Here is a 27822-nt window from a genome sequence, read left to right as displayed (position 1 = left end):
TCGTTCTTTCCTAGTAAGATGAAATAAGATTATGCGTTATCAGAGTTATAGTTTTCAAAATAACTTTTGATCTGATTTTGTTGCATGTGAAACTTTTGAAGAAAGTTGTGTTTTTTAGACTATTCCATTCCAGATTACGTTTCTTTTCTCAGAAGACCAAATATCTATAAATTTAAGAGAAATATGGTTTCAAGCAGGCATTCTTAAACTGGGATTCATAGATGAGCTTCTAGGAATGCTTTGCAGTTACATGCAAAATTTTTTGTATAGGTATGTTTTTCTCTAAGAAAAGCTGTAGTTTACAGCAGATTCTCAAAGAGGTAGGGTGGGTCTCTTACTCCAAGGGCTAAGAACTATTGGTTTTTTGGGGGGAGGGTGGGGGAAATGACATAGCTAATAATTGTACAATATTTATTTGTGCCTCTGAACTCTTCATGTCAGTGAGTATTTGAAGTCTTCTGGCCATCAATCTAGTAATGTTGCTTCTCTTTGTTTCCCCTGTGATGTGTGTACCTGCACTGTCCTATGAAACTTTTATACCAAAAATGTTAAGCTGCCCAAACCAAGGCACTTCATTATGTGGGTTTATGGAGAGCTGGTCTTGGCCCTGTTGTTGCTCCACAGTTGATTACAGGAATCAGTTCAGTTCTTGGCTTTCACGTTTTCCTTATGACTCTGATAGTTCAATTCTGATTGATCATTTTGCCTGTAAGTGGTAGTGGTCATTCTCTGACCTGAAGAAAGTACACAGTGATCAGAAGGTTTGGAAGGAAAATGCATCGTTGCCTCTCCCTGCTGCTCCAGTGGGAGGTAGAGGGAATGTGTTTCCTGTATGGATGTCTGATTTCTGGTGGGCCAGTGCTGAGTGAGAATAGGAAAACTTTCTTACTGTTTCTGGTCATTTTGCTCTTAATCATTCTCTGATGGACTGGTTGGCGAAAGGCTGTGATAATTTATTTTACAATTTTACGGTGAAACTCTAAACTGGAAAGAGTTTGATATATTTCTTCAGTCTTTAAAATGACTATTAATAATCCTGTCTTTGGGAAAATGTTTTGCTCCAAGCTCAACATTCTAGATGGTCTTTCTTTCCATTTTGGGGTGCTGTTGTTAAAGGAATTGTTAGGGCTCCTCCATCCAGGCTTAAACTTAGAGTTACATGTTTGTTTGAAGAAATGCCAATGTCCTTTAAACTGAGGATCTCAATCAGTGTGTGAAATCAAGTGCTAAAGGAATTGCCTTTAATCTCCATTGTCCTAAACCACACTCCTTTACCATGAAAGTCCTACGTAGACGGCTTGTCTTTTTAAGTGGTCTTTATATATATTGGAATTGTTTCATAATGTTATAATTGGATCTGCCTTGGTGGAAGAGCCATGTTATAACTGGCTCCCTTTGGGGTTTTAGATGGAATGTAAGAGTCATCTGTCTTACATGAAATGCTACTGTGAAACAAACATGAGGCATGTGAAGTCCTACATATATTCTAAATGTATATTGGAAAAAACAAACTTCACAAATTTGTTAAGTTTATGCAAATTATATAGCCTGTCCTGTCTGGCTGCTATTCTTGCATCTTGGGGTAAGCATATCTATCCTTTTCAAAATCCATCTTCCTTCTTTTTTCTCCTCCCCCAAAATGTGGTTGAATAATAATTAAATAATAATCAAATCTTGTAACTCAATTATAAGATTGCTATAGGGTGAACTGTTTCTAGAAAAGGTTTGTGAGGGAATAGGTATATATATTTGTTGTCATGAAAGATCAGGGTCACTCTAGGGAGTGGGAAAAAAGGCACAGTTGCAAATGCAGGCCATCTAGCAAGCTCTTTTGTAGTGTGGTGGGGGAGAGTGCAGTGGGCTTCACATAGCCCAGTACTGCTGTTGTTCAGTATGGCCCTTTCATCACCTGTGTAAATAACTCTCCCCTGAAACCCTCAAGTGGGTTTTACCCACCCTTTTTCTTAACACCACATCAAGGAATATATTCCATAGTTATACTTGCACATGTGTGAAGCAGCATATGTATACTTTATTCTTTGCAATATTGTTTACAGTAGCCCCCAAATGGAAGCAATCAATAGGGAACTGCTAAATATTGGTACACCCATACAATGGAATATTATGCAGCCATTAAAATGAACGAAGCAAAATTTTATGCTCTTGTAGTGGAAAGATCTCCAAGATATATTTTTAAGTGACAGAAAGCAGGAGCCATGTGTATACTGTAATGGCATTTATGTAAAATAGTTGAATATATATGTATTTGCATGTATATGAAAGAATATCCAAAAGGATACATTTGAAATGGAAGAGGAACTGGGTGAAAAGAGACTTTTTGACATGGTCTACTTTTTATACCTTTTGTATACTCATTACCATCCTAAAATTATGTAATCTTTAGTTATGTAAATGATTATTATGGTTAAATATGAAAATAGATATAAAGTATCTTGCACAGTTAGAACAACAGCAACAGAAAGAGCCTGGGCCATCAAAGTGAGCACGCTGGGTGAGACACTTGGCTCTACCGTCTGTGACCGTGTGACCTTGGTCAAGATAGTTAACCTTCATAAACCTCAGTTTCCTCATCTACAATAATAAAACTGCCTGTCTCAGTTTTCCAGGTTGGTATGACGAATACCAGTAATTCCTGTACACAATTCCCTGTTGACAGTAGAACATGCAGCCTTTGGCAAGCTAGCATTCTGTTACCTAAGGAATATCTTAATGCTTGCAAAGAGTTCTAGAGAGTCTTTGAAATAGTAACCCACACACTTACTTTCAATGGGTTCACCTTAGAGTGATTTATATCCAAATTTGTCTTTTTCAGTTCTTACCCACTTAGAGGTAGCAATCACCATCAGAATGCATTCTTGAATGCAAAATTCTATTGGCTAGATGTTAAAACACAAAAATTAGAAATATTCTCCAATTAGAGCTTTTACTTAGAAATGTAGGCAATTATTCTTTTCAACAGCTATGCCATTACAAATTACATTATATCTCTGACATGTGACATCATTGACTAGTGTCTATAACTGGGATTTTCTCTAAAACTAAACTGTAATTTTAGAGATGTATCAGATGAAGAATGTAAAATCCTGAGCTCTAGTTGCTTGACTTTGGACTGCTGGTGTAGATCCAAAGCATATTATTCAAAAAAGTCTTTGGTGGTGGTGGGGGTTGTCTTTTTGTTTTTTCAATGGAAGAGACAATCTTTTTTTAATATAAGCAGCCACTCATATCTGTCAGTTTTGTAAGTTTTGATATTGTGTATTTGATATTATTGTGTATTTTTTCTATTTGGCTATGTGTTGGTGCATAGCATATTGTCATGTCTAGATATTGTTTTGGTTTTCTTGCTGGACTCAGGCTAATATATCATCTTTTTTTTTTTTTTTTCCATTCTAGTGTTGAATGGTTATTTTCTTTAGGTTTGTAGTTCAGCTCCAAATACACTGAAACTTTTATTTTTGTTCCAGATCTTACTTTGTACCTAGTAAATAGACTTGGAATTTATTATTATCATCATCATCAAATTCCATTTTTACATTTGGAAGGTTTTAAAACTCCCTTATTCTATTTTTACAGTGAGTAAACTTAGTGTCTCTATTTAGAGGGTTTAAAAAAATTTTTTTTCAGATGAAAATACCATTTAAAGGTAAAGTGACTTATAGTCTCATGGTAGGTTAGTAGTAGCTAGAACTACAACTCATATGTATAACCTATAAGAAGTTAGAGCTTTTTCATTATTGAACCTTGTCCTAATCTTTACTGTAAAAGCTTCAGAATTTCCATCTATTTGATGGGTGAAATTGAGAGTTTTCTAGAAATCAATAAGCAATAGAATTCTTTAAAGTTTCCCCTATAGGTTAAATAACCATGGATTAGCTGGTTGAAAGATCTTGAGAGAAGCTTATGATAAAATTTCCTTTATTCTTAATATCAAATGACTTCTTTCTTTAAGAAAACAGTTAACAAAAATAGTCCAAATAAGTTAACTTCTATAAAGCGAAAAGCTCCTTTATCCTCTAATAAATTAAGGTTGAATAAAAATGTCCCATCGTGGACAGTGGCTGAAAATATTCTTAGGTGAGGTTCATTTACTTAGAAGATTAATTCAGTGAAAAGAGATGGTGTTTTTGAGTCTTTCTGTTGAAAACAGCTCTGTGTATTAATTCCTTTAAGAGAGCGGGAACGGGAGAGACACAGGCACCGAGACAGCCGAAGATCGCCATCTCCAGAAAGGTGCTACAAAAAGGAGTATAAGAGATCTGCAAGGTAAGCAGGTTGACACTGAAAGAAGTGATAGGCAGTCCAGGCTCTATTGGATTGTCTCCTTGAATTCAAATTATGTGCTTGAACAGAGTCTCAGCCAAGTCTTGATAAAAGCCTAAAAGTCTGTCCAAATGATCTGTGAAAGGCTAAAGCAGCCAGAACTTAAAAACCTTTACCTGTAAGATGTATTGTTCACACATGAGAAAAATCTTGACAAATTCCGAAAATTAGATATTATCCAGGCCACTTTTCCTGACCACAGTGCCGTACAACTGTATGATCATAACTCAAATTATGAAAAAACCTTGGAAATTCATAATTATGCTCTTAAACTTACTTGTTGCAGAAAAAAGAACCATCCAGCAATTGTACTTTATTTAGAAGAAAAATGCCAATGGGATTGCTATAAACCAAAACTTACAGGGTGTGACCAATTCTATAACACAAGTAAAATTCATGATTCTATATAATGGTAATTAACAGCAGTACCCTGGAGTCTGACGAACTTTGGGTCAATTGTTAGCTCTCCCAGCTTTGTTATTGGGCAAAGTTATTTAATGTTTTTAAACCTCAGTGTCTTCATTTGCAAAATAAGGTCAATTATGCTTACTTTATAAAATGGTGAGGTTCATAAAATGATATTACATGTAAAAAACATCTGGGCCCCAAGGAAGTGGCAAACAAGTGGTAACTAAATTTATAATTATTATCTGAGCATTTGAATCTAGAATGTTAGACTATTAGAAAAGCAGAAAGAGGGATTCGAAGATAAAAGAAATTATAGAAAATAGAACTACAACAATATAACAGTATTTGTAAATAAATGGAAGATTTGGTTCTTTGAAAATTTCAATGCAATTTAAAAACTGGCAAATCTAAGTAAGTAAAGAAAAGCATTAATTCCATGACGTATGAGAAAGAATATATCACTTCAGGAATGAAAGAGATTTGAAAATGATAAAATGCTGGTATGGGTACAGATATTTAATTTAAAAAACATATGAGATGGGTTGATTTCCGGGATGGGGGGTGGCGAATACACAAGAAACATAAATGTTTAATAGACACAGTAACTGTGGAAAAATTTGAGAAAGTTGAGTTTGAATCACCTCCAAAAAAGTTTTAAACTGTTCAAGAACACTAAAGAAGATGGAAAGAAAGCTGTTCAACTCATGCTATACCAGGAAAACTCAGATAACAAAACTTTAATGAAGGAAAAGAAAGCTACAAAACAATCTCCCTTATTACTTGAGTATGAATATAAAAATACTAATTAGAATATAGCAAGTTTTTTTCATTTGTTTGTTAAAATAACTGATATTCCAAGATTTCATGGGTAGCTAGGTTAGTATTAGAAAACTGTAACTAATTCTTAGTGTCAAAAGCTATCCATTTATCTCAGTAGCTGCCTAACAGGTATTTACTGAAATCCAGCATCCATTTATGAGTAAACACTTGGCAAATTAGGAGTATAAGCAGATTTCTTTTACATTTTGAAGAATGTTATCTTATGATGAACACCATCTCAAAATAGCCTAATTTAATGTTGAAATCTTAGGGGTTTTCTCATAGAAGTTAATTTTATGACATTAATGAGTGAATTTAAAACATTGTGCATTCTTGTGCACCTGCGGTTTTGTACTGAAGTGGGTGATACAGTGGTTATGAGAGTGCTCGCTTTAAAGGAAAGACAGTTAAGTGCTATATGATAAGTGCTGTAGGGGAGTGACATGTTGCTCTGGGAACATGCAGCAGTGTAGGGTAATCACAGAGAAAATGACATTTTACTGCCACCTGGAGTATGAGTAGGAAAGCTTTAGAGGAAGGGGATGTGGGGGAAGAGAGAACAGCTTGCGTGAAGGTTGCCATGTGGAGAAATGCTCTGAGGGGGTCAGGCCGGGAGGTTGGGAACTCAGGTAGGAGGCTTTTCTAGTAACCCTAGCGAGATGATTGTGGCCTAGACCAGAGCAGAGAGAGTGGTCATGGGGAAAGGTAGGCATTTGAGGGAGAGTTACAAACGAGAGTCAGTGGCACTTGGTAATTGATCTTGATAACTGAGATCTGATGTTCCCCACTGAGGATGGAGAACACCAAGAAAGAGGAAAGAGGGTGAGTTAAATTGGGGGCTTGTTGAGATTGAGAATCTGTGAGACAGTCAGATGGACTTGCCTGGTAGTTAATTGGTTTATACAGGTGCGAAGTTCAGAAAAGAGATCCAAGCTGGAAATACTGAACTCCTTGGATTAGATGAAATTAACTTGGAGGAGTTTGTTTACAGAGAAGCCCTGACGAGGAGGAGGAGAGGAGACAGGAGAAAGGCCAGAGGATTATGTTGTTGATGGGCATCATTGAGGACCCATTTGGTCTAGTGGTTTCTTCTCTAGTGTCCAGTGGCTTGTGAAGAAGGCAGAGGCTTAAATTCTGTGAGTTCTAATTGATGTAGAAGATGAGAAAACAAACAAACAAAAAACAAACAAAAAACAAAACTAGACATGTAAATATTGCAAGGGAAGAAAAGTTATCTTACTATGTGATACAGCATATTGTTAGAAGTTAAGAAGAAACAATTTGGAATTTGGATTTTTAATTTGAGTCCCTGAGATACTTATTATAAAAAATCTTTGATCCTATGTTGAAATTTCCCTTTCAAAGTGTTAAAAAAAAAAAGTGTTTAAAAAAGTGTTAAAAATTTAATACTAATTGATGTTCACAGCAGACAACCCTGACCATCCACTATCAGAGGACACCCTTCTAAAGGGGATAGGCTGAGGATGAGGATGTCTTTTTCCTGTATTTCTTGATAATAATAAATAAACATTTGGTGGGATTTTTAGAATGTATCAAAATGTTTGTGTCAAACAACCACATTAACGTTTACTACTTATGAGCTTTGTGATTTTGGGCAAATAACATAATCTCTAAGACTATTTCCTCCTCTTTTGGGGCTATTAATAGCTGTCTCATAGGGTTCTTACAAGGATTAAATGTGAGAATGTTGATAAAAGTGCTAAGCAGAGTGTCAGGCTTATGGTAAGCACCAAAAAGACACTGGGGGCTATGAGTTTCCTTTAATAGCTGAGGAATTACTGGGGACTATGAATTTCCTTTAATAGCTGAGGAATTACCAGAGATTTAAGCTAAGAAATGATGAGATTTAACTCATTAAAATGGACAGTTACAAAATAATACCAAAATTAACAGACTTTCTAATTGCTAGGAATAACTAATTAGAAAATGGAATGAGAAAAAATATTCACTGCGGTCGCAGTTGACTCGTCTGGGGGGGGGGGGTGGCGGCCGGTTGCTAAATCCTAGGCTCTCGGGATTGCTCGGAGGGTACCGGCGGCGGGGGCTCTTTCCCGGAGGCGAGGGCGAGGCGGGGTTTCTCCGGCAAGCCCTCCCCAACGGTTGTACTTTGGGGTGAGGAAATGGGGCCTGCATTCGGCTCCACTTTCTCAGGCCCGGGGGGCCGTGGAGGGCGCTACCACCTGTGCCCCACTACCTTTCCTAGGGGCTGATCAGTTCCCCTGGCCCAGGCCCGCCAAGTCAGAACTCGATAACAGTGTCCCGCAATTCACTACAGAAAATTTGAAATGTCTTTAATATACATACAAAAATATATAAGACTAATGGAATGAAAACTATAAAACCTAACTGAATGACAAAAGAAAATGATGTAAATTAATGGAGTTCTTGCCGTATTTCCAAAGTGGAAAATTATGTTGTAAAAATAACTGGTTTTCTTCAAAATGATGTCTAAATTTAATTTAGCTTCAGTCAGAGTGCTGGTTTTAGAATTTAATAATGACTCTTAAATTCCTCTTTGGAATGGAAATTAGAATAACCAAGAGAAACAATCATACAGAGATACGTACCCTTGTAGTATTGAAATATTCTATACAGGCATAAATAGATCATTGAAATAAAAATCAACAAACATTCAGGTATATATAAAAATTGACATCTATCAAAGAAAAAAAGTTTTTTTAATTGATGAAGAAACTAATTTGGGACAATTGGCAAATCATATGGGGGAAAAACCTTAAATTAGATTTCTGCCTCCAGCTTGGAGATGGAATAGAAGAATTTTAGTGTTAAAAGTATCTGAAAAAAATATAAAATAATTACAAAACCTAGGGATGGGAAAGGATTTTGAAGCATAATGGCTAAGACAGGAAGCATAAATAAAAAAACTTCTAGATTTCACTTTATAAATGTATATAGCATTAAGCAAATAGAATTAAAAGGAAAACAAAAAACTGAAAAAGTTGCAGTATATTTAACAGAAGTCTTAATAAAAGATCTTAAAAAACTCTTTGAATAAATAAGAAAAGTATTACCTAATTTAAAATATTACTGGCATAGCATATGACTATGATGTTCTTGAAAGAAGTGAACATGAAATGTATTTCAGTAATAATAAAAAATTGCAAATCTTAAATTAAATGAAGTACTTTCTTTTTATTAGAATGACAAAGATTAAAAAGAACCATGTTGACATGATAGGAAGTCTATGCTGTTTTAAGGGTAGTCTAACTTGGTAGTAACTATTTGGAGAGAAGTCTTAAAAAAAGGTACACACCCTTTGCAAAATAATCTGTCAAGTGTGCAAAGATTCACATACAAATACAAGTGTGTTCATGGTAGCACTGTTTGTGATTGCCCCCTCAAAATAGCCATTTTTGGCCATTTTAATAATGACTCATTAGATTTTTAAAATAAATTATGGTATATCCATATGAAAGAATAATATACACCTATTAAAATTATTTCAGGTAGTTATGTATTGAAATAGAAAGACACTCCTGACTCATTACTAAATAAGAAGGTCAGGCTGTAAAAGAGCCCTGTAGTGTTCCTTTTTTGTTAAAACACATGTAAGTTTATATATTCTCATCTATCTAGATATGTTTTAACACATTTGTGAAATATAGTGGTTATTTCTGACTGATGTTATGAGTGACTGTGTTTTATTTTTGTTTATCCTTTATCTTTTTCCATGGTAAACATGTATGTTTTACTTAGAAGTTAACTTTTTTTCCTGATAACAAAATTAATGACACACATTGTAATATTTAGAAGTTAGATAAATAAGAACTCAGTATTTTTAATCTTTTTAATCACCTCTCCCCCAATGCATATACACCTACACACACTTTCTCTGTCATAAAATTAGAGGTAGAGTTAAATTAGAGGTAGAGTTAAAATTAGTGGTAGAGTTAATGAAAAAAATTAATTTGGGACTTTGATTACAATGTGAACTTCCTTGGATAGTAGTAGTTTTGTTAATGGAGCTGTGGAGGCGGCCAAGGAGTTCAACAAAGCAGTTGCTTTCCTTAGCTGCCTTGAGCTTTAGCTGCCTTGAGCTTAATTTAAAATTTGCACTAAGGGCTTTTCACTCCGAGTACATCCATAGGATGGGGCTTCACAAATGTCAAGCCCCAGGAATTCAAGGAGATAAAATTGTTTTGCGTCCTTCTATCTTGAGTTAATATTAGCATCTCTGGGGATCAGAATTAGGCAAAATTTTGGTTCGCTAAGTAGTAATACCCCTGTGGCATTTCTAGGGCCTGAGAGATCTGAGAGTTGGTTGGGGGCGATATAACTGGTTCACTCTTTGATTAAAGTCCTAAGACTAAATTTTTTGACTTAGTGAGATCATGGTTTTGTTTTTGTTTTTTCTTGTTTTTTTTTTTTTTTTTTTTTCAAAATAAGATGTGGAGGATTCAACAACTAGTTCTCATTGCTGAAGCTGCCTATATATGGAAATTTCCAAATAGTTCCCAAATATCTTTCTCTTCTAGGAGTTACGGTTCACCGGCTGTTTCCGAACCTGGATGCACACCAGAATTACCTGGGGAGATTACTAAAAATACAGATTCTTGGGCCCCACCCCTGGAGATTATGAATCAGTAAGTAGATCTGGGGTAGGGCTTTGGAATTTGTATTTTCAAACAGGTAAACTTCAGGTGATTCTGATGCTAGTAAATTGGTGTTTGGGAATCACTGGTTTAACAAAAGTAAATATGATGGTTTGGCATGGCATTTCTATTTTAGGTGAAAAATGAACTAAACAGAGGCAAAATAGAATAGCTTTTAGTCTGGATGAATACTGTTATAATAAGCCTCCTTTGCCTCCCTTTAAAGTCGCTCCCCAAGTAGAGAGAAGAAAAGGACTCGTTGGGAGGATGAAAAAGACAGATGGAGTGATAACCAGAGCTCTAGCAAAGAGAAGAACTTTACCTCAGTCAAGGAAAAAGAACCCGAGGAGACACTGCCTGACAAAAATGAAGAGGAAGAGGAAGAACTGCTTAAGCCAGTGTGGATTCGATGTACCCATTCAGAAAACTACTATTCCAGCGACCCCATGGATCAGGTGGTAGGTCTGAAGTAGGAGAGAAGCTATAGACCGAGGTTTTTCAACCTTGGCACTATTGACAGTTTAGGCTGGATAATTCTTTATGGTGGAGAGGCTGTCCTGTGCACTGTAGATGTTTAATGGCATCCCTTGTCTTTCCCCACTAAGACACTGGTGGCACCCCTCAACGCTACTTGTGATAACCAAAAATGTTTCCAGACATTATCAGATGTCCCCTGGGGGACCAGATCACCCTAGAGTGAGAGTCACTGCTGTAGACAAAAGCTGTTTTAAAAGCCAAAAGAAAGTATGGTAGATTAATTAAAGTTTGTCTTTATTCTGTTTTTTTTTCAAATAGTTTTGCTACTCTTGATACCAGTGGTTTTGTAAGCTTTCACTTGGAACTACTTTATGCAGGTTGTGGCATGGGTGTGTGTGCGTACACTTGTGTATGTGTGTGCTTTCTCCAAAAGGGAAAATAAGGAAGGATTTGAGTTTGTCATTTGGAAGTATATCCTTAACTGAGAGTTAACCACAAGAAGCTTCCTGTGAATATTGGGTGGTTTCGTGGAAGGGGAGGTGCTGTCACCTTTAGTACAGAGGACTCCAGGCATATGCTTCTTGAGCTGGGGCTTGTCACCAGCATTCTCATGGCCATGGTGAACTCTGCAACTTCTTCCATATTCTCACTTGTCTTGTCCTTGTCCTTTTTTTTTTTTTTTTTTTTTTTTTTCTAATCTCCATTTTATTTCATGCTGCTCCCTTTCTTTTCTCTCTATCTATCCCCTCAGGCCTTATGCCTTCCACTTTTTTTAAATCTCCATTTTATTTCATGCTGCTCCCTTTCTTTTCTCTTTCTACCCCCTCAGGCCGTATGCCTTCCATTCCATTCAGTGGTATATTTGCCACAGGGTATCTATACAATAATGCTCAGTGAATGAGTGAATGAATGTGTGAGTGAATGAATGAATATCTGAAATTTAGGCTATAAGAAGTTAGAGATGTTAGATTTAGTGCAGGGGATTTGAAAGGACAGAGTTCTGTTGTTTGGAATTTTTTGAAAATAGTATCCATTGTACCCTTATGTGTGGGGAACTTGAAGGGAGAAGTCTTTGTCTTTGGTAAAAAGGGTTTGAGAAATGTCTCATAGTGCTTTGGTAATTAAGAATCTAATAGTACCTCATAAACTAGAGTAGAGTTTAAGTCATGTAATTAATAGTATACAGGGAAGGGAAAGCTCACATACTGAGCATGTTTGAGATGCTGAAACTATACTCCATGTTTCTCATTTTATCTTATTCAACTCCCAGAACAACTCTGGAAAGACGGTATTATATCAGTTAGGAATTAATACCCACCTACTTGTGACTTAAGCTGAGTTTATTTTTCTTATAGAACAAGATGTCTGGCAGTAGGTGGTAATGGCTGGTGTTAGTTCGGTGGCTCAGTGGTGGTACTGCTCTAGGTTGGTGTCTACTTTGTTCTTGAGCATCCATCCATGGTTGCAGAATTAGTGCAGTACCTTTAAGCATCGTGTCTTTACACCCCCGTGTCCAGACACAGGACCCAGAGGACAGTGTTGGGTAGAGCATTCCTTCAGCAACTCTTCCAGACTTCCCATGGATCTCCACTTCCATCCCTTCACCAGAACATGCTTATGTACCTACCCCATGGATTTGTTTTCCATCACTCCTGTAACAGATTGCCACCGAGTTCACAGCTTAAATGAATCCAAATTTTTTTATCTTACAGTTCTGTATGTCAGAAGTCAAAATTGGGTCTTCCCTGGGCTAAAAGTCAACTTGGGCTAAATCAGGGTGTTGGCAGGCCTGTGTTCCTTTGTGGAGACTCTGGGGAGAATCCATTTTCTTGCTCATTCAGATCAGGAATTCAGTTGGCAGAATTCAGTTCCTTGTGGCTGTAGGATATAGGTTCTCCTTTCCTTGCTGGTTGTCAGCTAAGGGCTATCCCAGCTTCTAGAGGCCAGCTACATATCTTGGCTCATGGCCCCCTTCCTCCATCTGAAAGCCAGCAATGGCAGGTTGAGTCCCTTTCATGCTTTCATGCTCCTACTCCTTCTTCCGTTACAACTCTCTGATTCCCACTGGGAAACAATCTTTGCTTTTAAGGGCTCATGTGATTAGACTGGGCCCACTCAGGTAATCTAGGATAATCTCCCTATCTAAGGCCATCACCTTAATCGTATCTGCGAAGTACCTTCTTCCATGGAAGGAAACGTATTCACAGGTTCTGGAAATGGGGGCATGGCCATCTTTGGGAGGCCATTATTCTGCCTACCACACTGCAGCTGGGGGCTTGACACATCTTCCCTGAGATCAGGGGCTCTTTTCCCCAAATCTGAACAGAATCATGGTTCTATTAACGAAGAAGGGGACAATGGCTGCTCAGGTGATATTATTCTTTAAACAGCAAACAAAGTTGAAGATACTGTAGTTCAGACAGGTTAAGCAGGCAGAGCTGTTTTTTTTTTTTTCCTTTTTTTCTTTTTCTTCCTTACATTTTTATAGGTGTCATAAAACTTCAAAATGGAAGGAAAGCTGATAAACTCAAAGGTCCAACCTTTGCCTTTTAGTTTTGGTGCAGTGAGGGTGGTGAGAATGTCAGAGCTATCCAAGCTATCGCTAGCATCAGTAATGAAGTGGGGGCTGAAGGAGAGCAATTACCCCCTTTTCTTTTAGGTGGCAGATTTTATGACTTGTTTTAATTTTTTTTTTTTCTATTAGTTACAGTCTCTAGTTTATGCTGATTGCATCCCTCCCCCAATGCCTCTCCTTTTTTAACACCTTGCAAGGTTGACATTTGCTTGTTCTCCCTCGTAAAAGAACATATTTGTACATTTTATCACAATTGTTGAATACTCTAGATTTCACCAAGTTACACAGTCCCAGTCTTTATCTTTCCTCCTTTCTTGTGGTGTCTCTCATGCTCCCCACCTTCCTCTCTCAACCGCATACATAGTTACCTTTGTTCAGTGTACTTACATTGTTGTGCTTCCATCTCCCAAAATTGTGTTCCAAACCACACACTCCTGTCTTCTATCACCCTGTAGTGCTCCCTTTAGTATTTCCTGTAGGGCAGGTGTCTTGTTCACAAAGTCTCTCATTGTCTGTTTGTCAGAAAATATTTTGAGCTCTCCCTCGTACTTGAAGGACAGCTTTGCTGGAACAAGATTCTTGGTTGGCGGTTTTTCTCTTTCAGTATCTTAAATATATCACACCACTTCTTTCTTGCCTCCGTGGTTTCTGCTGAGAGATCTGCACATAGTCTTATTAAGCTTCCTTTGTATGTAATGGATCACTTTTCTCTTGCTGCTTTCAGGATTCTCTCTTTGTCTTTGACATTTGATAATCTGATTATTAAGTGTCTTGGCATAGGCCTATTCATATGTCTTCTGTTTGGAGTATGCTGTGCTTCTTGGATCTGTAATTTTATGTCTTTTATAAGAGATGGGAAATTTTCCTTAATTATTTCCTCTATTATTGCTTCTGCCCCCTTTCCCTTCTCTTCTCCTTCTGGGACACCAATGATACGTACATTATTGTACTTTGTTTCATCCTTGAGTTCCCGGAGACGTTGCTCATATTTTTTCATTCTTTTCTCCATCTTCTCCTTTGCGTGCAGGCTTTCAGGTGTTTTGTTCTTCAGTTCCTGAGTGTTTTCTTCTGCCTCTTGAGATCTGCTGTTGTATGTTTCCATTGTGTCTTTCATCTCTTGTGTTGTGCCTTTCATTTCCATAGATTCTACTAGTTGTTTTTTTGAACTTTTGATTTCTGCTGTATACATGCCCAGTGCTTCCTTTACAGCCTCTATCTCTTTTGCAATATCTTCTCTAAACTTTTTGAATTGATTTAGCATTAGTTTAAATTCCTGTATCTCAGTTGAAGTGTATGTTTGTTCCTTTGACTGGGCCATAACTTTGTTTTTCTTAGGGTAGGTCGTAATTTTCTGTTGTCTAGGCATGGTTTCCTTGGTTATCCAAATCAGGTTTTCCCAGACCAGAACAGGCTCAGGTCCCAGAGGGAAGAAATATTCAGTGTCTGGTTTCCCTGCAGGTGTGTCTTAGAAAATTGCTCCACCCTTTGATGCCTCAGGTCACTGTGCTTTTCTGTCCAGCAGGTGACGCCTGTTAGCCTATAATTCTTGACTGGTGTGAGGAGGTATGGCCGTGTTCCCCCAGGCTCTGGGGTCTGGTTCTGAATGGAAAGGGCCTCACCCCTTTCCTCCTAGAGAAGACAGACCCCCCAGGTGGAGGTCATTAGCATTTCAGTGGTCTTTCTCTGTCTGCTTGTGGTGTCTCCACCCTTCCCCGAGTCACAGCCCTTGAAACTGAAAATGACTGGGGCTTTCTCCACTGAGCCAAAAAAGAAACAGATAGTCCCCTTCAGACCCAGTCCAAGGCTCTCCAAGGTCAGTCGTCACCCAAAGCCTCTGTCTGTTTTTTGGGGATGCGTACCTGTAGTGAACAGTTCACACTCGCTACTTAAAACCCCAGTTGGAGCTCAGCTAAGCTATATTCGCTTGCTGGGAGAAAGCTTCTCTCCGGCACCACGAGGCTTTGCAGCTCGGGCTATGGGGGAGGGGGTTTCACGACTTGGTTCCGCAGGTTTTACTTACAGATTTTATGCTGTGTTCTCGGGCATTCCTCCCAATTCAGGTTGGTGTATGATGAGTGGATGGTCTCGTTTGTCCCCCCGCAGTTATTCTAGATTATTTACTATTTGTTTCTGGTTTTTTGTAGTTGTTCCAGGGGGACTACTTAGCTTCCACTCCTCTCTATGCCGCCATCTTGCCCGAGTCCCCACTTGTTTTAATTTTATTTTAACATTTATTTGAAAAGGTCTGGCTCTTACATTTTGAATGTTACTAAGAGTTACAGAGAATATGGACATTTAAAGTGATTTTCACCCTGGGAAGAGATTGGACAGAGAACTTCCTCCAGGAATGCATTGCAGGATCCCTGTGTTTGTGTGTGTAGAGAGAGAGAAAAAAAAGTGTATGTCTTTTTAATCATGGGGTTAATGTGGAAGGTAGACTGTCAGGGATTTTCAGAAGGGGAGTATATACTCCCCAGGAGATTTGTCATGAATACTCTGGGGATCATGATTTTTTTTTTTCAATGTCATATCGAAAGGGTGTAGATGAACAGTTCCTGTGTTTCTGAATGTTGCCACAGTGCATTTATTTTAGGATTATGTCAGCCATTAATGAGTGTGTTTGATTCAGAGTATCATTGCCAGCATTATTAGGTATTTTTTTTTAACTCCTCCATATTATATTTTTATTGGATTAATAGGTATTAAAACAATATTGTTTGTAGAGACCCAACCTTTTTTTTTGTCTTCATTTTATTGAGATATATTCACATACCACGCAGTCATACAAAACAAATCGTACATTCGATTGTTCACAGTACCATTACATAGTTGTACATTCATCACCTAAATCAATCCCTGACACCTTCATTAGCACACACACAAAAATAATAAGAATAATAATTAAAGTGAAAAAGAGCAATTGAAGTAGAAAAGAACACTGGGTACTTTTGTCTGTTTGTTTGTTTGTTTCCTTCCCCTATCTTTCTACTCATCCATCTGTAAACTAGACAAAGTGGAGTGTGGTCCTTATGGCTTTCCCAATCCCATTGTCACCCCTCATAAGCTACATTTTTATACAATTGTCTTCGAGATTCATGGGTTCTGGGTTGTAGTTTGATAGTTTCAGGTATCCACCACCAGCTACCCCAATTCTTTAGAACCTAAAAAGGGTTGTCTAAATTGTGCGTAAGAGTGCCCACCAGAGTGACCTCTCGGCTCGTTTTGGAATCTCTCTGCCACTGAAGCTTATTTCATTTCCTTTCACGTCCCCCTTTTGGAGACCCGACCTTTTAATATGGCCATGTATCCTAAGCTGGCTGGAAGATGGTGCAACCGGCTTCATTAGACCATTTCTGATCTTTTATGACTGCCTTGGGAGGATTTTCCCTCAGATACCTGCATGGCTTGCACCCTCACGTCTTTCAGATCTTTATTCAAAAGTTATCAAATTTATGGACAATTGATGATTAAGGTTCAATAAGGTTGATTGTAAAGGTCTGGAAATGAATAGCACAATACTGTGTGATGGTAGCACAATACCTTAAGTGTAAGGTATTTTGTTTTTAAATGTTTATTAATTTGAGGGTTGGAAAAATGGCATGTTGCTGTATTAAATTCTTTGATCACTTGTGAAGTCTTATGTGATTTTGGTATGATTAATTATGAATATAGTTCCTAATATTGAACCTTTATTTTTAAAAGGGAGATTCTACTGTAGTTGGAACAAGTAGGCTGCGGGACTTATATGACAAATTTGAGGAAGAGTTGGGGAGCAGGCAAGAAAGGGCCAAAGCAGCCAGACCTCCATGGGAGCCTCCCAAGACAAAGCTCGATGAAGATTTAGGTGAGTCAAAGAGGCACAAATGTTCAGACCACTCAGATACATTCAGAAAGAATGTATAACTTTCTGCCATTGGTACCTGTTTTCACATTTTGAAAGTGATGAGTTTGAGGCTGTTTTCTGTGAAAGGAACTTTAATTTAGTAAAAAACAGAAAACTTTAAAAAAAAAACACTTCATTTTCATTTTATTTTCCTTAATGATAGCCAGCAAAGTTCATAGTGATGAAACTTTCTTCTTTTTGATATTTTCCTTAACGGCAGTAGAATGCTTACGATTATAATTTGCAAGGCATGTAACGGCTGTGTCCCTTGTAGAATTGTCCAGTTTTAGGAGGGACCTCAGTCTGCCTCCCTCTGAAAGCTGGAGCCTGTTCCACGTGCCTCTGACGACAGGCAGGGTCTGCTCCTTGACCCTACCCATTTCCATTGCCAAGGTGTTTCTGGCGTGATGAGATGCCATCTGTTTGAAGGTTTCTCTTTCCTCACATAGACAGTTTCCATAGCTTTGTACATGGTGGTCTAGATTTTCATGTGTGTGTTTTGAGTGTTTAAGTTGATGGTATTCTTTGAGGTTAGAAACTGCCTTTTATTAGTTTGTGTCCTTAGCCCCTAATATAGTGCCTTGCACAGACTAGATGTTCATGCCTTTTTCTATATGTTCTCTCTGGCTCTAGTCTGCCCAACTTCAATATGCCCTGCATGCTGGGAGGCAGTATTAGGAGTGGGTAAGGTCACTGATTCAGGAGCCAGATGGCTTAGGTTCAAATCCCTGCTCTACCATTTGAGTGCGACCTTGAGCCTCAGTTTTCTCATCTGCAAAATAAGAATGACATAGCATCTGTCTCATGCATACAAATTATAACAATTATGTAAGTGTTGGATTTTGTTATTATGCTGCTGCTACGTTAATCTCTTTTCGGATTTATGTAAATTCTAGGTCTGTTTCAGTCCATTCACTTTCTTGGACTAAAATCTTCTATTGTTACTACTGAAAGAAAAAATGTAAACTCTTGAGTCTGGCATTCAAAACCTTTCTCAGCATGAGACTTTGAACCCCTCAACTCCCAGTGTATTTCTGTGGGGATCCTTTGCTGTAGCCACAGCCACAATTATACTGTGAGGCTCTTGCCCCTGTGCTTTTGCTTACAGAGCTCCCACTGCTTTCCTTTCTTCTTACTTCCTCCTCATCAGCCCAGCTAGGTCATACCTGCTCTTTTCATGAAATCATTGCTGACCTTTCCAGATCGTGGTGGACTAGCCCTTTTCTGATTGCTCCTGCTTTTTTAATGTGAAACCACATACCACTACTGTATTTTCCATTTTGTCTGGCATTGTTTATTAAGTCTTTTCTCTGTAAAAATCTTTTTTTTTTGCTTCTCCAGCTAGATTGTGACTTAGCATTATGGACTGTGAATTCTATTTCCTGGTATTGCTTAGCAGAGTACGCAGTAGGCACTCAAATGTTTGCTGGAAAAATAAGCAATTGCCCTTAACATTTATAGATTTAAGTCAATTGAAAGTCGATACATCTAACCCCTTGTGAATCAACTTCTATCCGTGTTTTTCTGCTGACTTCTGTTAGAGAGTTCCAGCGAATCGGAATGTGAGTCTGATGAGGACAGCACCTGCTCTAGCAGTTCAGACTCTGAAGTTTTTGACGTCATTGCAGAAATCAAACGCAAAAAGGCCCACCCTGACCGACTCCACGATGAACTTTGGTACAACGACCCAGGCCAGGTGTGTGGGTTTTTATGCTCTTGCTTTGAGGGTTGTGAATTCACACATGACATTTATTGCTCCAGGCTCAGAAGATGCATGTTGCCTGATATTGAAATGGAGTTTTATTCTCAGGGTGTTGTGTCATTCTTCAGAGCCTATTCCTTTTCATCTTCAGAGGTCAGCACCAAAGCACAAGCACCACAGCAGCTATTCCTTGAATCATATTTGATGGTGTTTGTAAATTCTATGTTCAGGAGCAGGATAATGGCATTGCCTCATTAAACTTGCAGTGAACAGAGTGAGACAAATGCTAGGATGGGGGAGAGAGAACTTGTAGGGTTTTTAAAAAGCAGTTCACTTGGAAGGTATCTTGCTGCAAAATCATAAACAATGTCTTATGTCTTTCTGTAAGACTTCATATTTCTTAGTTGGTAACAGTCATGATATCTTAAGTTCTCTTCTTTGTTAAGTGTATTCAAGCTATGGAAATACTAATGGTACATAATCATTTTTGTTTTTAATTACTTTTTATTATAAAGTAATATGTATTACAAAATGTTTTCTTTATAGAAGATTTATATCTTACAAATACGAAATATGAACAAAATAGTATTTTCAATGCGTGTGAGGTTATTGAGCATCATAAAACAAACACCTATATAAAGATATTTAAAATTTTTATATTTTTGAATAAATTCATATCATTCTATGTTAAATTGAATAGTCTCTGGTTCTTGCTAGATGATGGCTATCTAAATTTTTTTTCCTAATAGAATTAATATAGTTAGACTGTCTGGCAGAAATGTACTTTCTGGTCCATTGTATTCTTTTGGAATTGAGCAGTAATGTTTGCAAAGTTGCCAATGCATTTTGAACTTATTTTTATATATTAATTATGTATATGAGCTTTTTAATACACATCCATACAATTTACACATTTAAAGTACAGTTCATTGCTTTTCTTAGTATAGTTACTGGATTGTACGATCTCTCTAAGAGAAATCCCTGTACCCATTAACAATCATTCCCCACTCTCCATGTATGATCTTTTTAATTGACTGTTGTGCTCCTCTCTATCTAGAAGCCTCTATCTTTGCTTCTTTGGTTTCTTAATTCCTCTCTGTAATTTGTCCGGGCCTTCTATGTAGTCTGTTGGTTGAATTTGATTTTATGTCCCCTCTGCAGTTAAGCACAGACCCTCATAAAAGGCAGGAATGTAGGGGGTATGTCTGCTTCTCTGGAAACCAGTAAGCATTATGTAATTTTTGCACATTTTTCATCGCATTTGTGGCCAGCCTTAGGAGTTTGTTGTGACTTTTGAAGGGATCCTATTACATCTCTCATTTGCTAGCTGTTGCTTGGGATAATATCGTAACATGATATTTTTTTAGGTGGTAATGTTATTTCTCTGCTGTGTCGCCTGAAGCTTTAGATTTCCTAAATGGGTAAAGAAAGTTACAGTTTTTACTTTAATATTTATTTTCAAAGTCTTATTGAGATATTTTCTTTATATTTTAATTGGATGCAGTGAGTTACAAATCCCCAAAACTTTAAAGAAATTATATATTTTCTTTTCTTCTTTTTAAAAAAATTAATACAAAGCACTTCCCAGCTCTCCGAATCTAAGTTCTAGTCTCCTTTTTTTGATTCAGTATTACCATATATAGTTGATAAACTTGTGAAACTGTCTTTTCAGATCCAGTCTTGATATTTTAACCCCAGTTTTGCTTGTTTGGTGTTCTCTCTTACTGTCTTCCACATTAATGACCCATTCCATTTAGATGTTCTCATGTCCCCAGAGCATAACACAGGCACTCCCTTTTTTTGCTTTTCTCATTCCAGTGCCTTGTGTGAAATAGCCATCTTCTTTTCCTGTCCTGTCCAGTCTTTCACATTTCATCTCTGTGAAGCTTTCCCTGACCAACCACTGCAGCCCCAGCAGCATCTCCATCTGTACTGATTTATTTTTCTTTTAAATTTCTATCATATGTATGCTGTTTCTCTTACCTAGAATAAATGTTTCTTAAGTACACGGACCCTGTGCTATTTGCCAACTCCAACTGCCACCCCACCCCCACCTCTCTACATGCTTAGCACTCATCTTTCTTTCCAAGAGGCATTCAGTAATTACTCAGTGAATCGTGTGGAGGTTGTGGCTGTAAAATGAATTCAAGTGAAAAAACAGACGTGGTCCAGTGTGATCAGTGTTGAAGGTTTTTCTGGGATAGGCATTTTATTCACTCTGCTTAAGAGATGACTTTAGTTTCTCTTTTCAAAACATTTAATCTGCAGGTCACCTTCAAAGCATTCTGTGTGTTCCTTTAGGATATAACATATGCTTTTCTTTTGTGAAAAAGTCATTTTTCCTGAAATAAGAAATAGGGAAAATGTTCTGAAAAGTGGTGGGAAAAGATGGGGCAAACAGTGTGCTGACATTGATATTTTCTGCTTCGCTACACAAATAACTCGGGAATGTAGTGTTGTCATATTGCTTCCCTCTCTCAGACAATATAGACGGTTTGCAACTTTATTGGCTTTGAAACATCCACTTAATCTTCTATCTGTGGCAGCCTCTTCAGAGCTTCAGTACTCATGACATTAAAATTTACAGTTTCCAAGGCATCATTGTGCGTGGTGTGGATTCTCCCCCCTTATAATAAAAGCTACTTACATTCTGTTTCTGACAGATGAATGATGGACCACTCTGCAAATGCAGCGCAAAAGCCAGACGCACAGGAATTAGGCACAGCATTTATCCTGGAGAAGAGGTAACTGGTTTGGGTTATTATATTAGTAAGTGCTGAGAAACCAGAATCAGGTAGATACTGTTTCCATTCTTTCCCCAGAAATGAAATAATACATTGAAATAGTCTTTTCATATTTTCTAATAGTCTCCATACTGATAATTGCAGAGGAAAAGTATGTGGGTTTTGGGGTAGAGTGTGGCATGTTATCAAGGGAACTTTAAAAAGTTTTGGAAGGTGCATTATTTAAAATAGACAAGATGTATTTGAATGTATTTTATTATAGTAAGTGTTCAAAACTCTACATTTTGTAATAATTTTTTCATATTTTATCATAAATGGTTATGAATAATCTTGGAAAAAATGATGTTACCAAAGTGTTATGAGGTACATGTCCTTTTTCTTTGGCATATTTGTATGTAAGGGAGTATGTAAGGCAGCTGTTTACTTTCTGCTTGTATTTCCCCTCTACTGTAGCTCTTGCTAGACTCACTGTCTTTTTGTTAGTCTGTATTACTAAACTATGAGTAATACATCGACTGTGACCTGCATATACCCTGCCCTTGGTTTGTCTGGGCTCTCCACATGTTTAACTGAATGGGTAGAATACTTGTACTCCCTGTAAATAATTTTCCTTTGATTTTTCCCTATTATCTTTTATTTTTATAAACTATTTTTAATACTAGCGTCATCACTTTATGATGTAGCACATTATGTTTACAAATAGTATATATAAATCCTTAGTTTCTATTTAAATCATGTTTGAGGCTATAGCAATAATTGAGACAGACTGATAATTTGTAATACTTGCCTCACTTTAACCCATTAGTCTCTGAAAGTCAGCAAATGAAGCAAGGACTTGTGGGACAAGATCTGCACCATGCATGAGTTTCAGGTTGGGGTCTTAGAAAGCAGCTGCTGAGATGAAGTTTGTGGTGCATGATGTTTATTAGGGCTCAACACCTGGGGCAAGAAGAGAGCAGAGTTAAGATAGAGCAGAAGGAGAAGTCATACTGTGATGTAGGCCTGCTAGAGCCAGCCTTGTCGGAATTGTCTTGCATTAGGCTGAAATGGCCTTCATACCCCAGCTCCCTCAGTCCCAGAGGCAGGCTGCCCTGGGAAGGGCACTGCCTTGGGGAAGGGGCTCTTCAGCTGAGGCAGACCCTGAAGGAGCCTATAGTTGGAGGCTGTCTGCTGACTGCTCTCCCCACAGCTGGGCTTCAGGCCCTTATTTGAAGGGAAATCTGGGTGGATATTGGCGCTAGCTAAGGAACCGAGGGCTGGAAAGGCAAACCCACACTCAGAGTACATGTTTATTACCATGAGAACAAACTGTTGGCCCTTTTGGGATGGAAGGAGCTTGTGTTGTCAGCTTGCTACCAAGGATCAGGTTGGTCTCCTTGAGGAGTGGCGCCATTTTGGGGGCTTAGCATTGGTCATTATAGCTGCCAGCTTGACGTTCAGTAATTGCAGTAGTTAGTTTAACTTTGGTACTTGGGGCCCATGCTGTTGGGCTTATGTGAAGCCTCCATCTCTGCTACTCGGCCACTTCATGTGCCCATCATGTCAACTCCGGGTGGCTGATGATAGGCTGCCTGACATTACTTGGCCAAGTCATTTTGTCTCCTTGGTTTAGTACCTCTTCCATGGAAGATACTCTGATAGACATTCATATGTGATAGAGAGCTCTTCATGCCCACTCCTGTATGTCCATCCACAAGTCTCTACCCCAAGACCTTCCTATCCCTGACCTTCCCATCTTTTTCCTTCTAGGCCCCTGACCAGCTGGCATGGCCATTTGCGTCTGCCCATGGGTCCATCTATATTCTAACCTCAGGCCACTTCTCTTTCCACACAAAGTGGATGACCAGGTATACTGCCCAGAAGTCTGCCCATTGGGAGGATTTTCCCTTGTCTTTCAAGGCCATTGTCGAGTGAGGCTGTAGTGCAGCTCATTTTTGGCTTTTACTCACGTACAGACTGACCCATTTGCAAACTAAGCTGGGGCTTTTTCCTCTGCTTTCAGCTGGTCATATGGGATTCACCTCACAGCCTTAGTCACCAGCTGAGGGAGGGGTGCTGGTGCAAAATGGTAGATGCCATGGGGGTCTGCGCTGCCTGCTTATGCAGCTTGTTTGTGCCATGTGCTTGTACATGTGTTCAGTTTTGGATGTACCGCCTTCATCTTAAGACGGATTATTGCTGGTCCCCACCCAATCTTAGGCCTTGGTGGGTCTGACAGAACCCAGCTTATGGTGGTTGGTTCCACAGATTTATCTGGTGTCCTTTGTCAGGTACTCCTTCTCTAGCAGGGCTCAGTAGCACATCAGGAGTTGTTTTTCAAAGGCAAGTAATTCTTCACTAAAGATGTTGTGGCCTTGTTCCAGAACCCAGGGACCAGCATTGTGATTCTCCCAGTGGGGCCTACCACAAACTCCTTCTGCATCTCTTCCCGCCAGTCAACAACATGGGTGTTGTGCTGGTGTCCCTCTCGCTAGTTTATGTCCTCAGACCTTCCCATGGAACATTTAAATGGTATGTTTTCCATCCATTCATACTATATTCCAGTGTGCCCACTTCCTTGAATCTTTTAATTCTTCTCTCCACCATCTGCCTGGCAGTTCTGGTATATCAACTTTGCTAAGCGTGGGCTGTTGTTTTTTCGTGCCTCTGGAATCTTAGTAGGGTGTTCCCAACATCTTTTGGAGTCCTTGAATTCTGAGTGTTCCCAAATCAATAAACTTTCTCTAGTTAATTTTATGTTCTGGCCCCCTCGAGCAGGTATTCTCAGAATCTGATCTTACTCAGATTTCTGCTGCTGCTGGCACGTGCTGGCTAATTCTTGCAGCTCCTTTGGGATAGAATCTCTTTCCTCTCAGCACCTCACCAGCTGGTTTATGCTGTGAAATAACCCTAATACTAGGTGAAGTGGCCAGGTCAGGAGACTGGAAGGGTACTGGGTGTAGGGGGGGACATTATGGCTTTGCATTGTCTTCCATTGTCTTTCAGAAGAGGTGAGTGTTTGCTCTTAATAGGGAAGGATGGACCACTTAAGCAGACTCAGCAGGTTCAGAGGAGTCTGGGTCAAAACCTAAATGTCTTCATCTTAAGTTTTCTAGGGCCCTAACCTGGGCATAAGAGATAGGTTCAGACTCTGACTGATCAGTCCTGGGCTTGATTCTTGTGTTCTCTGACCACTCAGTGTAGATGAGAGGTTCTTTGTATGCCTCCAGGAGAATCACTTACTTGTACATCTGGCTTCCAGTTGCCTTTTCCTCTTCCTCAGCTGTTATATTTCTGTAGAAAAGTAGTGTTAGCATCACTGGGAACTTGTTAGAAATGCAGATTTTCAGTCTTCCCCAGCTGTTGAATCAGAAACTCTGGAAAGGATGAGGGCAGCTTTTTTTTTTTTAATCATCATTTTATTGAGATATATTCACATACCACGCAGTCATACAAAACAAATCGTACTTTCGATTGTTTACAGTACCATTACATAGTTCTACATTCATCACCTAAATCAATCCCTGACACCTTCATTAGCACACACACAAAAATAACAAGAATAATAATTAGAGTGAAAAAGAGCAATTGAAGTAAAAAAGAACACTGGGTACCTTTGTCTGTTTGTTTCCTTCCCCTACTTTTCTACACATCCATCCATAAACTAGACAAAGTGGAGTTTGGTCCTTATGGCTTTCTGAGGGCAGCTTTTGACTTTTAAAAGGCAAGCCCTCCAGATGATGCTGAGGCACACTAAAGTTTGTGAACCACTATAGAGAATCATGGCATTTAGCATTAGCTATCCATCCCATTGTCCTTATAGTTACTGCTTCCTCTATAGTCTTAAACACCTGCTATATTGCACCTGCCAGTATAGACTGATACAGACTCCCAATTAGCCACCTCTGAAAGTTTGAATTGGCCTGCCATCCTGTGCAAAGGGCCGGTGTGCTTCACATACCACAAGTGATGGGGTTCTTATTGAAGCTCAGTGGTAGGTGATGCAGCTCCAAAACCCCTTCTTATCTCTTGCTTTCTTGGAGAGTTGGTACTCCTCATATCAGCTGCCACATGTTGGTTATACTCCGGAAGTGGATGCTAAGATGGTGTTTGGAGTGCATTATATTTATTAGAAATATTCATCTGTGAAAGGAAGAGGGTGTATGCAGGATTGGACAGAGGGAGATGAACTATGAGTCAGGTCTGACAAAGCCAGTCTGGTAGGGATAGATGGGGTAAATGTTGCCGATTAGAGTTTAGTTGAAATGGCTCTGCCTAGCCCGGTTATCTGATGTGGCCTCGCCGGTAATGGCCTGATGCCAGGTGAAATGGCTCCACAGCTGGAATAGACCCTGAAGGGTCTGATAGCTGGAAGCTGTTTGCTTACCACTCTCCCCCTAGCTGGGCAGCACATCCTTCCTTGAAGGGGAATCTTGATGGTGTGTCTCTGTTCTTCGTCATTGTGTACCCAGTGATTCCACTGCTAACTATTTTATTTTCTTTCAGTTTTCCTTTTCACATCTTAAGTTCCATGAAAGTTCAGCCAACCTTTCATCCTTCCTTCATTTCTGGCCCCTCCATAACTTGAGAAATCTTTTATCAGCATATTTAATCCTTCCATTGATTTTTTTTTTCCCTTTTAAATCCCGCTGTTTTTACTTTTGAGATTAATTTCCCCCATTTTTTTCCTAATTTATTTGGAAGTTTATCTAAAAGTCAATTATTGTGTTATTTTACAAATAAATGGAAGACAGTCATAGAATTTTAGAGCTAGGAAGATCTTTACATCATTGTGGGTATTGTGTATCAGGAAGTGAGCCCAGAATGGATGACTGGCAGCTCCTTTTCATTCATCTAGTTAATGGTAAGGTGAATACTGTTCTTCCATTCCAGTCTGTAAAGGAACACATAAGCACCTCTTTTGTCTTTTATATTTCTAGAAAATAAGATCTATTTTTAAATAAAAATATTTTGCTACTTTTAAACTCACTTTTGTGTTTTCCCTAGGCCATTAAGCCCTGTCGTCCCATGACCAACAATGCTGGCAGACTTTTCCACTATCGAATTACAGTTTCCCCTCCTACAAACTTTTTGGTAAGTTCCTAACAAAATCAGATTTCATTTATTTTAAAACACAAATAGGACTTCTGGAAGATGGTGGCTAGGAGAGACAGGGCAAAAAAATACCTCCATGAAAAATACTACATAAAAGCCAGAAAGTGACCCAGAACACCAGTTCCAGCGATGCACCAGCTGGACAAGGTCTGCTAAATCTGCAGGGACCGTGGACTTGTTGAAACCAGGAGTCTACATTCTGAAATGAGTGAGTAAGCCTGCTGAATATCTGGCAGCCATGCTGTGGTGTGGGGAAACCATGGGTTGGCATCTGGAGTCGAATGAGTTCTTTTTTAAAAAACCCAAAAGTGGCTGTTGATATGGCAGTGAGAACCCCACAGTGAAGCACGGGAGGAATGGGCTGTGCCAGTGCCTCAGTATCTGGCGTGGACGATAGCCTTTCGCAGACTCACTGCTAATTGTCTTGGAGCAAGGAAGGCAGAAGGGAGCCAAAAGGGGAAAATAACCACGCTCCTTACAGCCATCTTCCTAGTGGGCTGGGAACGCTCCTGCCTGGTGCCAGTGCCACAGGCCAGAGTTGCGCCAAAAAACCCAGTGTGGCAGGAACTGTTTCCAGCAACACACACACACCACAATATCGGGCGTGGGCAGTAGCCTTTCGCACATCCACACCTAACTGTCCTGGAGCTGGGAAGGTGGAGCTGTACAAAAAGGGGAAAATTAACATGCCTCATACAGGCATCCTTACAGCAGGCTGGGAACACCCCTATGCGGCCGGCAGCCCAGAACTTCCCTTGGGGGACGGCGCTCACCTGTGACGTAGCCTAGCCTTCCCTCAGCAGAGGCCCTCGGGGGGCACGATTTGGAGGAGGGACCCACTTGGAAATCCCAGGGATCATATGCCAATACCAAGGACTTGTGGGTCAGCACCAGAGACCATCCGTGGCGAGACTGAACTGAAGGTTTAGACTCTTGCAACAGCCTTAAATCTCCAGGAACACCTGGGAGGTTTGATTATTAAAGCTGCCCTCCCTCCCTAACCGCTCAGACACACGCCCCACATTCACAGAGGACAGCATCAACAACACACCCAAACTTGGTGCACCAGTTGGACCCCACAAGAATCAGACCCACACTCACCACAAAGACAAAGTTGGGGAGAACTGACTTGAGGGGAATAGGTG

The 27822-nt window shown here is 39.2% G+C and overlaps 1 protein-coding gene across 4 annotated transcripts in view; it reads left to right on the top strand.

The window, feature by feature from the left end:
• Window positions 1–27822, top strand: part of DROSHA (drosha ribonuclease III) — a 150669-nt gene that overhangs the window by 5566 nt on the left and 117281 nt on the right. For all 4 annotated transcript variants that reach the window (XM_037799026.1, XM_037799023.1, XM_037799025.1 and 1 more), the window contains 7 exons: window positions 4192–4284; window positions 10086–10193; window positions 10429–10660; window positions 16957–17098; window positions 18679–18833; window positions 21503–21583; window positions 26570–26656. In XM_037799026.1, coding sequence (XP_037654954.1) covers window positions 4192–4284; window positions 10086–10193; window positions 10429–10660; window positions 16957–17098; window positions 18679–18833; window positions 21503–21583; window positions 26570–26656 — 898 coding nt within the window. The remainder of the gene's footprint in view (window positions 1–4191; window positions 4285–10085; window positions 10194–10428; window positions 10661–16956; window positions 17099–18678; window positions 18834–21502; window positions 21584–26569; window positions 26657–27822) is intronic.

This window comes from Choloepus didactylus, chromosome 11, assembly GCF_015220235.1.
Source record: "Choloepus didactylus isolate mChoDid1 chromosome 11, mChoDid1.pri, whole genome shotgun sequence".
Taxonomy (NCBI): Eukaryota; Metazoa; Chordata; class Mammalia; order Pilosa; family Megalonychidae; genus Choloepus; species Choloepus didactylus.
The sequence above is the reverse complement of the archived record's forward strand: the minus strand, read 5'-3'. Positions and strand labels throughout refer to the sequence as shown.